A 12,047-nucleotide genomic window follows, 5' to 3' on the forward strand; every position below is an offset into this window, starting at 1 on the left:
AACTGTGCATTGTGCACCCAAATATGACCTAATCCAAATCACACAATAGCAGTTTGGCATTGTAAGATGTACCTCTCAAAACAGTGATGACAAAAACAAAAATTTTGACAAAGAATTATCCAATAAATTTATAAACTGTTTAGAAAAAATATTATTGAGGAAATCATTTCCTAAGTTAATGCTCCATAAGACAAACAAGTCAATAGGCTTTACTACTATATCCTTCAAATCTTCAATTCAAAGCCTGATAATCTAATCTCTTCATTACAAAAATAAAAATCTTTATATGCTCAATTAAAATAAATACATAAGCATAACCATGAATTTCTTAAGGTGTTGCAGCAATGTCCAGCCCTAGTCTACACAAAATTTTTATTTTTATTTTTATGGTAAGATGAAGGGTTATATCAAACTGGCACCTAACAAGTTAAGCCAGTCCAGCTCTGCAGGCCAACTCTTGAAAGTAGAGGAGGTAAGTACGGGAATCCCCTACTCCCAAGCAAGTGTAGTTGGTAGGGATTGAACTCGTGAACTCAACGTTACAAGATGAGTTTGGTTCTAGTTTACACATAATGCTTGAGCGATGGATGCGTCTATTTTACAAAGTATATTTCACCTCATTTCTTAGCATTTTGTGAGCTTACTTGTTCTCTTCAGAGCCATTTTATGCAACATTTTCCTTCTTAGGGCCTGTTCACATTTACATAATTTTAGTTCACTACAGCTCCTAATTTCACTCTCTCATAAAATATTCATTTTAGTTCAGTCCAGCTCCAATCAGTTCAGTTCAATTCAGCTCCAATCAGTTTAGTTTAGTTCAATTCAGTTCAGTAAATGTGAACAAGCCCTTAATTGTGGTTTTCGGTTTCTTAACTCTTGTTGATTGGAATAGGTGTTTTTGATCTATTTTTACTCAATTGGGCCAACCCTAGAGGATTTTGTGTATAGAGAGTACTTGTTAAATATTCTTGGAATTTAAGTCTTTTGGGCCTTAAAGAGTCAAATTTAGGATACAACCGTAGATTTTATTGGTTGATATGCTCTTATTAAAACTAAAAGGTTAAACTTATTACTCATTTGGGAGTATCCTGAAAGAACAAAATGATGGCATTTTCTACTTACCAAGTTAAACTTGGTCTAATGATAAGGGTTGTACATTTCAACCTTAAAGTTGAGGTTCTCCCACTAAAAAACACTTTGAAGGTGGGGATCCCTAACTCTTCCCCCTCACTCTCAAAGTATCTCACCCACAAAGAGTGTTCCATTAACCACCACCGTCTCTTCTCATTCTTCAACAACAAATACTCCAACAACTACCGACGTCAGCTGGAATTGTCTCCTCTCACCAGGATCCCACAAACAGGAGGGCACCTGTATATGATCACTGTAATAGCTCCTCTCCTCTCCTCTCCTCCCAACTAATAATAATAGTATTGCATAAGGTATTTCCTTCAAGAAGAGAGCCGACTAATGTAATCTTTTTTATCATCCAAAAAAAGGATAGACGGATGCCATTAATACAAGGAGAGTCATGCTACTTGGTTGGTCTTACAAAATCTAGAATAGACGTGTGACAATTAGAAACTCGTTACAATATAACAATGCAAGATACATAGATATTGAACCTAATACTTATGAAGAATAAAGCAATTTAAGCAAAAGTACCAGGGACAATCAGAGCTGAAACTGATCGAATTCTGATACAAACATTCTTGTGGCACTGAAGCTCCCTTTAAAAGTAAATCTGCAATACAAAGCTTTAAACAAGCCAACGGAAATGAGGAAAGGAAGAAGTTTCTCCATTAGGAAGAGGAAAAATCATACTGATGCAAACACATATACAGTACGGATTAGTTTATTTATGAGATTGATGAGCTACATGTATCACATATTCACATACCTTTAAATCAAGCGAATAGGTATAAAGAGTTGCTGATCCGTACTGAATACATGGAGCTTATCTATCTCATAAATAAACTAATCCGTACTGTATATCCCATAATTTTTGCAAAACTGGAATAGAATTGGAGTTCAGATCACCCCATTGAATTACTCTAGTAAAGAGTAGTTATCCCATAACACTGAAGCTGAACTAGGTACCCTACTTGTTACTGATTCTACAAGAGAAAGAACTGCAGCTAAAAGAGTGAACACTGAGGAACCATGGATGTACCTTAATAAGTGAAAGCGACTCCACTTCAAACTAGGGATATGTGCTATTGAGTTACAGAAAACATGTTCCTCAAACATATTTCTTTAAAGCATTGCTTTCAGGAAACTGCATGAGAAGATAAAAAGCACTATACTAGTTTCCTAAAAAGCTCTCAAAAGATAAAGCATGACGGCCACCAGAATAGCAATGCCTTTTAAATATGCTTGATAAGAAGAATATACATCCAGAATAAATTTATCATAATTCTGCTATCATATCATATCATATAACTAATATATAAAGCTAAACTTTTAGCCAAGTGACGAGACAGCGACACTTGGCGTTCTAACTTTTTGCCAAGTGTCGTGCCACGTAAGATAGAGTTATATAGAATTCAATTTGTAGAATAAAAAAGTTAGTTTAGAATTTTATTTCAAAAAAACTTTGGATATAATTTTAAGATAAAATTGTTAATTTAGAGTTTTATTTTTGATAAAGTACCAATATTTCATATGTACGAATTGAATTATAATTTTATTCAAAAAAATAATTAGATTATAACTCTCATAAATTATCATACAAATTTATTTTTTGGAGCGAAGGAATTAGTTCAAAATGTACCACATCCATGGTTTATAATATATTCTAATCAATTAAAATAATATACTTTACAATCTAATATAATTTTATTACTGTGTGTAGACCTGTTAATCAGGTCGGGTCATGAGTCATTTCAGACAGGATCAAGAAATGTTTTTCACCAATATTATTATTATTATTAATCATTACATGTCTACAAGTTTAAATCGTTACAAAAATACGTCAATTCCTAACTAATTTGGTATCAATGGCAAGAGGTCAGGTACTCTTTAAAATTTAATAAACAACCCGGGCATCGCACGGGCACAAAACTAGTTACTATAAACTAAAGCAAATCAATTCCCAAATATTAAGTGAAGGGGAACCAAAAAACAAAAAGCAAACTCCTCTGCGAAAGTCAAACAGATGAGCACATAAAATTCAAGAACTAGGAGAAAACTGGGTAAAACCATTCCAGGCACTATATTCTTCTAACCAAGATTCAGGAGTATGAATTTGAACCATATATATAACAGAGGAATCCCACACCTTTTAGCTACATTCTGAATCTATAACCTGGAATATCCTCATGTTGTGAAAAATTAGAGAACTTTGTTCCTTTCAGCTGTATTCTGGACCAAATAAACCACATAAATCCAATTCTTCGCCCTCAAAAACCCAACTCAAGCCACTCAGATAGTCAGACTGGCTGGACCGAAAGACTCTGCATTTTGATTCAAAAGCTGTAAAACTATTTTAGCTATTGAAGGCTTGAATTAGAACAAGATGCTGATAGCATGTAAGCCAAAAGAACGTATACAAGCTAAAAAAGGATTCATGGTCACACTCACAATGTAAACATTTTGTTTGATCCCAAGTTGATAAATTACACTACATTATTGTTCCTGATTACTTAATTTAAAGCCTTTCAGGCTATGTATATTTTTTTTGACACAATCTATTGTAAATCCGGCATGAAGTAATCAAGAGATAACATCCTACACTATCAAATGATGAAACTAACTAGCAGTTAAGCAAATCATCCTACATGCCATCCTAATTCCAATAATTAAGATTACAACATTAATGTGTTAGATACAGAGATTTGACCGCATTGAGGGGCACAAATCTGACAATAGCCACAAAAGGGGAATGATCTGACAATAGCCACAAAGGGGGAATGCAGACAAGTGTTGGTTAGATGATATTCACAGACAATAGTTATCATCCATAAACAACACACCATTGTCCAGGTGCCTAGGTGCTCCTTCAAACATATCCAGGAAGATGATCAGTATTAACAAATAAGCGCAAATCTTGGTCATGGTAAATATCTATCAAATTATAAACTCTCCTATAGGTACAAACCCCTAACAAACAAGTACAGATCCTCATCATGTTTAACTCACACCTTGTAGTTGTTATCAGCATCATCTGAACAAAGCAATAGGTCTTACCCCTTCATTCAATATCATTCAGCCCTCAACACTATTGATGAAGTAATATTTCACAGAATGATTTAAAGCATAATATTGCCCCTTGAACTTCTCAATATCATCCACCAGAAAATCATAATCGAAATGCTCAACTTCTATCTCTACAATCTGGAGATGATCCTTGTTTAGTAAAATCACAATGCCAAGCTTTTATATACTCCATAGCATATTCACAACAATTGTACACAAACAGAAGATAGCAATGCAACAAGGCCAGCATCGAATCACCATAGCGGTGATCAAGCTATATACAATAAAAATGTCGTTCAAAGGAAAACTTGCTTGTAATTGTATCCAATTTCCCAACTAACATACATAAATAAGCTCTATTCTATGCAACACGAACAATGATTTTCTAAGTTCCTGCTGTCAACTTATTATTAACACCACAATAAACAGCTGAAACATTCATTCCATATTTTTCTTATATTCTAAAATCTAAACTAGGCATAATAAAGAGTAGGGTAACGACATATGTAGCCCTTAAGGGCTATATATAAGCATTAAATATACTTCCTAAAATGGAATTAAGTTGAAAATTCATGACAAAATCACGCGCAAAATCGGTGTAATTAATGTTAATTTATTGTTAATATTTCCTTATTTAGCTTCTTATACATAGCCCTATGTTTATCATTTTCCTAAAGAGTATACTAACACCATACTGCAAATGCATCAAGCAAACTTCATACATGGAAAATAACAATAAGTTAAAAACAAGAAAACAAATTGCAGAATAGGAACAGCAATAGCAAAATAATTCTCATTAAGCAGCAAAATCGGTATAATTTTATTAAAGGGTAACAAATAAACCCAATCCCCATTGATATATAACCATCTCACACTATTATAATCATATATATTTATATATGTATATACACTCAATAAATTGCTTTGCAGATAGAACCCAACTAAACATACTTAAATCATACCAAAAAATTAGCAACATACATAGTTACTGGCATCGATTTCGATCCACTCCGAAAACTTAATTGAATTCAACCATCCATCTTCACAAATCACCCAAAATTAATAGAAAGAATTAAGTTCACAATCCAATATTGAAACCCTTTTCATCATCATCGTCTTCATCATCGAAAATCCTACAATTATTACCAACCCTTTTGATCAAACACACCCTTTTACCTCCTCTACAAACCCCATTTCGCAACTCCAAATCATCCAAACCACCTACTTTCACATTCCTCCTCTTTCCTCCCAACCTGAATTTAACTCTCTCTCTCCTACCCTGCAACACAAACTCCTTATTACTCTTCCCAACCTTCGCCGCCATTAATGGACGAAACTCAAACCTTCTATCTTCCCACAAAACCTCCTTATTCCCACTATTCACCCCACCATCATCAACGCTTTCAACCACCGGAAACTCCGGCAACCATCTCGGAATCTCAGGACCTCTACATTTCCCCTTTGAAAAATCAACATTCCCAGAAAAAAACACTGATGAATCAGAGCTAATTCCTCGGCGAGGGATTCTACGACGAAAAGGGGGGTTTTCATCAATGGCGTCGATAAAGTAACGGAGGTGATTAAGGGTTTTAGACCCAAGAAGGGGTTGGTTAATACCGGAAGCACCAGGGAAGCCGAAGGAGAGAGAGAGGTGTTCAATGGCGTGAATGAGGTCGAAGATGTTGCATTGAGTACGGTTGCAGGAGAAGGCGGCGTGGTTGGCGGCGTGAGTAGCGAGTGATTGGAGGAAGAGGGTGGTGATGCGAGCAAGGGTGTTGAGAGCGGAGGATTTGGAGTGTTTGAAGCCGGTTGATCGGAGGATTTGTGCGACGGCGAGTTTGGCGATGGTGTGGTGGAATTCTGACGGGGTAAGGGCGGTGGGGGTGGTTGGGGGTTTGACGGTGGTCGGTGAAGGGAGTTCGGGGAAGGAGGCTCGCCGGAGAGGGTTGGCGGCCATGGTTGAGTTTGAGTGGGTGTGGTGGAGGTTAAGTTTGTTGAAGTCGTCTTGCAATTGCTCTGAATTTTGAATGCTTGGGGGGTTTGGGGGGTTTGGAGCTGAGGTGTTTGGATTGTGGAATTTGTTTTGGGCCTTTAATAGCTATCGAGTTCTGAGTCTTCTGACTATGGGTGTGTTCGGCAAAATATAGCTGTGAAGGTAGTTGTAGCTGTGGAGATAGCTGTTAGCTGTGTAGGTAGCTGTTAGCTGTCAACAAGCTGTTAGCTGTGAAGATAAATAATTTAGATATGAGTGTTCGGTAAAGTAGTCGTTGACTAGCTGTTACATATAAAAATCAATATTTTATTTTTAAAACTATAGATTAAATTTTCAACAGGTATTTGAAAAGCTACCTCTAATTTCAAAAATTAATATTTCTAACTTTTCACAAAAGCTACCTCCATCACTAAAATAACCACTACTTTGCCAAACACTCACATTTTTTGTTGAGTAGTGGTTTGACCAAGTCAAACCACTTAAAGCTACCTAAAAGCTAACGCCAAACACGCCCTATAGCTAGTTTTGTGCCGTTGCATAAGTGGTGTATATTGTATATAGTCAAAGTATTGGAGTATTTTTTTTTTTTTTTTTGTTTTTGTTTTTTGATGCAAAAGAGAGGCTAAGCCCCGGAAAACAAAATAACAAAAACTAGGGGGGATAAAGCGTGGCATTACCACTCCTACAACATCATTATGTAAACTACGACCTAAGAGTAAAAGGGGGATTTGAATCAACTCTATCTTGTTGTTTTGAATAACTCCTTGATTAGCTAACCAATCAGCTGCGCAATTTGCTTCTCTGTAAATATGCTTAACTTCGGTTTGCCATGAAGAATCTGCCAGCATCTTCTTGCATTGGTTTATCTCATGAATACATTCTCCACCATAGTCTTCAGCTTCTGACAGAATCCTTGCTAAAGCTTGATTATCAATCTGCACTTGCAGCCTAGTAATATCACATCTTTTGGCCAACTCGATCCCATATTTTGCCGCCAGTACCTCTACTTTGAAGGAGGAGCATCTTCCCAAATTGATAGAATAAGCACAATTTAGTCTGCCTGTGCAATCCCTTAACAGCCCTCCTCCACCCCGCATCACCTGGTGAACCTTTAGCTGATCCATCTGAGTTAAGGGCAGTATGCCCAGCAGGAGGGGCCATCCATTTAATATAAGCTTCTCTTCTTGCTCTTGGCAGTTGGGCATCATGGACAGAATCATCCCCTAGCACCCTCCAAACTTCTTCAAATCTATCCAACAAGAAGCTTTTCGCATCTATTGGCATCTCACTCGTTCTGTCAAATGCTACAGCATTTCTCCACCTCCAGAGCCACCACACCACTATTGCAAAGTAGGTAGGCCATATTTCTGGAGACATGCCATTGCGGTGTTGAACTTTAATGTTTCTTACCACCCATTGCTGTAAATTACCAGCTCGAAAGTCCACTGCATTCGCTGGACCACCTACTTGCCTCTATACCTCTTTTGCCGCTTTACAGTCTCTCAAGATGTGAAGAGCAGTTTCATCCATTCTAGGGCATAATTTACAGCATGGATCATCAGTAAGGGAACGTTTGAAGCGATTAGTATTGCACATTATTCTATTGTGCATTACCAACCTCAAGAAAACACGCATTCTTTGCTGAACTCGTAGTTTCCAGATCAGATCCCACATCCCATCATTATTTTCATTTTCTTCTTTCCTAATAATCTGGAGAGCACTTTTAATAGAGAATTTACCTTTGTTCCTCTGACCCCAGAACAGAAGGTCACCTCTGTTTGCATCCTTGTGCAGCTCATGGGATTCAACTTCTCTAATTATATCATGAGGAAGTAAGTCTGCAAATAAGTTCCATTTCCACCCATGTTCCTCATCCCACATTTCTCCCACCGTTGCTCCTTCAATATCAAGGGGAATAGGGAGAATAGCCTTTTCTCTTAAAGTGTGAGCCGAGGCCCATCTATGATCCCAGAATAAGGTGGTAGCTCCATCGTTCACAACCACTCTAGTTCCTTCACACAAGATATTAGCAGATTCGGTAATTCCCTTCCACACATTGGACATGTTTGCTTTTAATTCAAACATGTCGATATCGCATCGTCCTTTGCAGTATTTACTTCTTAAAACCCGGGACCAAAGAGCATTGGGTTCAGTGAGAACTCTCCATCCAAGCTTGGCAAGGAAGGCCATGTTTGCTTGTCTTGTTGATCGAAGACCAAGACCTCCGTTTTCTCTGCTTTTTTGGAGAGACTCCCAGGAAATTAAATGAATGCGGCGCTTTTCTTCATCCCCTCCCCAAAGGAAGCTTCTTGTTCTCTTATCTAGATCATCACATATGGAACGCGGTGTTCTAGCAGTTTGCATTGCATAATTAGCCATAGTGTTTAAGGTGCTCTTGGCAAGAGTTATACGCCCAGCAAGGGATAAAAATTTTGATTTCCATCCTGCTAGACGTCGATCCACCTTCTCACAAAGGTACCCAAAGGTCTGTTTTTTAATCCTATTCGTTAGAGTAGGCATACCAAGGTAGGTTCCAAGGTCTTCCGTGGTCTCAATTCCCAGGGCAGCACTAACATCTCATTTAATGTCCGAGTCTAGATTATTTGAGAAATAGACTCGAGATTTGGGGTAACTCACCTTTTGCCCTGATGCTGCACAAAATCTGTTCAAGCAGTTTTTTAATTATAATAGCCTGATCGTGTGTAGCTTCTGCGAATAGGATTATGTCATCCGCAAAACACAGGTTTGAGAGACTAGGACCATCCTTACTAGCTCTGATCGGTTTCCATAGATTACCAATAATCGATTCCTCTATGATATGATTCAATCGTTCCATACAAAGAACAAATATATATGGCGATAAGGGATTTCCTTGACGAACACCCCGACTTGGTTTAAAAGGATGAGTTGGTTCTCCATTCCATAGTACTCTCATATTAGAGGAGGTGATGCAATCTATAATGATGTCAGTTAACAGCTTAGGAAAATGAATTTCCAGTAAAGTGTCACGAATAAAATCCCATCTTAACAGATCATAGGCTTTTTCAAAGTCTATTTTGATAGCCATGAAACCTGATTTTCCTTTTTTATTGCGCATAGTATGGATCACTTCCTGCACAATTACAATGTTATCGGTAATTTGCCTTCCGGGAACAAAGCTTGTTTGGTTGCAACTCGTAAGATGGGGCATCATAGGTTTGATGCGATTAACAATAGCCTTAGTAACAATTTTATAGGCAACATTACATAGACTTATAGGTCGGAACAGTGACGCTAATTCCGGGTTATCAACCTTGGGGATCAATACCAGGAAGGTGTCATTTAATTTCTCTGGCATTCTCTTCCCCGCAAGCACGTCTAACACCAACTCATACACATTATCTGCTACCAATGCCCAATTTTTTTGATAAAAAATATCTTGATATCCATCTGGTCCCGGGGCCTTCATTGCGCCCAAGTTATTAATCACATTATCCACTTCACATCTGGTAAAAGGTCGAGAAAGGTGCTGCCAATCTCTGTTTGAAAACTCAGGGAAAATTCCAAAGGGAAGCTCCTCATGTTGTTGCGGTTCTTCAGCATGGAATAAAGTCTCGAAAAAATTAACTACTTCTGCTTGAACGTCCTCCTTACTGTGCAGCCACTCACCAGATTGAATAGATTTAATAGCTGAGATTTTATTTCTCCAACGCCTAGCAATTGTACCCAAGTGGAAAAATGTTGTGTTGCGATCCCCATCACGAATCCACTCAACTCGGTATTTTTGATACCAAAGTAATTCTTCCTGCTCTAGGACTATATCGAGCTCTTTTCTGAGTTTTGATTCAAGCTTGATTAAATCACGAGCCTTTTGTAATGCTAGAGCCCTTTGAACACCTGCTATTCTAGCTATTAAGTTTCTTTTCTTTTTAAAAATATTGTGGAAAGTGGATTGGTTCCATTCCTGCAAATCATTAGCCAAAGTGTTCAATTGCGCTATGAGAGGAGCTTCCTTACTCCATTTTTTTTCAAGAAAATCTATGAAATTTTCATGAGTAATCCAGGCCGCTTGGAAACAAAAGGGCTTGTTAATTTGTGACAAAGGTGCGACCCGTTTGGAGAGATGATAATAGGGCAATGGTCCGACTGAATTGCAGGGAGGTGCTTTGTTGATGCATTCGGAAATCTAAGACTCCATTCCCCATTGCATAATGCTCTGTCTAGCCTTGCACTCCTCCCAGTCTCAACAGATTTGCCTCTAGACCAAGTATGAGAGGCACCACTAAATTCAATCTCAAGAAGTCCTATGTCCTCAACCCATTCATTAAAACGGGTGGAACGCCTAGATGTTTCTGGACAGCTTGAGCTCCTTTACCAAGTGAACCTTGTGTCATTGAAGTCTCCCGCCATTAACCAAGGTTTGTCATGAATTTCAGCAAAATCCTTTAATTCTTTCCACAAGGTTTGTCTCTTTGTAGGATCGGGACTAGCATATATGGCAGAAAAGTACCACGGTTCACCACCTACTCGTTTAATATTCATTGTAATATGTTGCTCATGCTTTAAAATTGGTTCCACCGTGACAAATTCCGGTTTCCAGAAAATCCAAATGCCCCCACTAAAGCCTTGGGCATCCGTTCTAATGTGACCACTATAGTTAATGGTGTTAGCAAATTTCTCCGCTTGATGTCCACCCATATGAGTTTCTACCAAAGCTATGACATTGGGTTTATGTATACGGATTAGTTTTTTAAACGCAGCTACGAATTCTCTACTTCCCGCACCTTGGACATTCCAAACCATGCAAGAGATAGGTAGAAGATGAGGAGCTAAATTCGGTATTGTGTCATCCATTAAAACAGGTGTATAAGAGAGGGAACTAACATATGCATCTCTAATAAGTCTGAGAAGACGACTTACTTCAGGAGGGGGTGATAGATACATCACCAATTCTGGAGGTTCCGGGCTCGGTTCTATCCAGGTCTCCATTCGAATTTCCAGTATGTGTATCAGGGGGTCTGTTGTGATCATATAAGGCATCTCCATAGTTTGTCCTACAAAGATTGTCTTTTCCAGTGGAATTTTGAGGGGTATGACATCTTGGTGAAATTGCTCCATTAGTTTGAGCTTCTTTTATTTCTTCACAACTCGCCTCACAACTCTCTTTTGGTGTACTTTTTTTTTCTTGTTCTGAGCTGATATTTATGGCTTTGGGGGTGAAATTTTCTTTTCCTGCTGCAATATCTTTTTGGGTCGTTGGATTAGTAAGAATATTATTAGCATTAAGATTTGGTTGATTGATGCCTCTTCAGGGATGAAGTTGGGAGTCCACTTTCGAATAGTTAAGTACTTATCATCAATTAGCCACGGCCCTTGAGTGAGGACATGATTGTAGTCTTCCTGATTAGTGAATCTAGCAATGAAGTACTTACTACCAATGTCTGTGAGTGACATTTCACCCTTCAATTGCCACTTTTTTTTAGTCTTTTCATCAGACCCATATAGCCTAGACTACCATCATACATCCTGATTATAAGGGTGTTTTTCCATGGTTACCTCATTTGTCTTTTCTTCTCTTTTGTGAGAAGAATAACAGGGCACCTATCACTGTCCTCAATCTCCTCCGGCGCCACATCATCATCTGAGACGTCATCCTCATCATCGACCTCGAATTGGTGAGGTCCATTACCAGCCTGATTGGATAGCTGTGTATCCCTTAGAAGATCTCCGAAGGATTTCGCGTTCGTCCCCTCAAAGGTTCTGGATTGTGGAGGGTTAGAAAGGACACCCAATTGGATTGACCCTTTTAGATGATTAACCTCCGCATCTTCATCCATCATCTGGTCACATTCATGATTTTGATCAGAGTTTATATGTG

General features: G+C 38.2%; 2 protein-coding genes across 2 annotated transcripts; both read right to left on the reverse strand.

The window, feature by feature from the left end:
• Positions 1–5,275: 5,275 nt before the first annotated feature.
• Positions 5,276–6,154, reverse strand: LOC110725976. The gene has a single exon (XM_021905453.1). The coding sequence runs from the start codon at positions 6,152–6,154 to the stop codon at positions 5,276–5,278; it is 879 nt and encodes a 292-aa protein (XP_021761145.1).
• A 141-nt stretch (positions 6,155–6,295) lies between these two features.
• On the reverse strand, positions 6,296–11,287 carry LOC110725977. Its single transcript, XM_021905454.1, has 8 exons — positions 10,554–11,287; positions 10,325–10,427; positions 8,987–10,133; positions 8,828–8,841; positions 7,670–8,677; positions 7,192–7,609; positions 6,868–7,091; positions 6,296–6,400 (listed from the first exon to the last, which is right to left on the reverse strand). Exons 1-8 carry the CDS (start codon positions 11,285–11,287, stop codon positions 6,296–6,298), a joined length of 3,753 nt encoding a protein of 1,250 aa, XP_021761146.1.
• Positions 11,288–12,047: the final 760 nt, after the last annotated feature.

Source organism: Chenopodium quinoa, unplaced genomic scaffold (assembly GCF_001683475.1).
Source record: "Chenopodium quinoa cultivar QQ74 unplaced genomic scaffold, ASM168347v1, whole genome shotgun sequence".
NCBI lineage: Eukaryota > Viridiplantae > Streptophyta > Magnoliopsida > Caryophyllales > Amaranthaceae > Chenopodium > Chenopodium quinoa.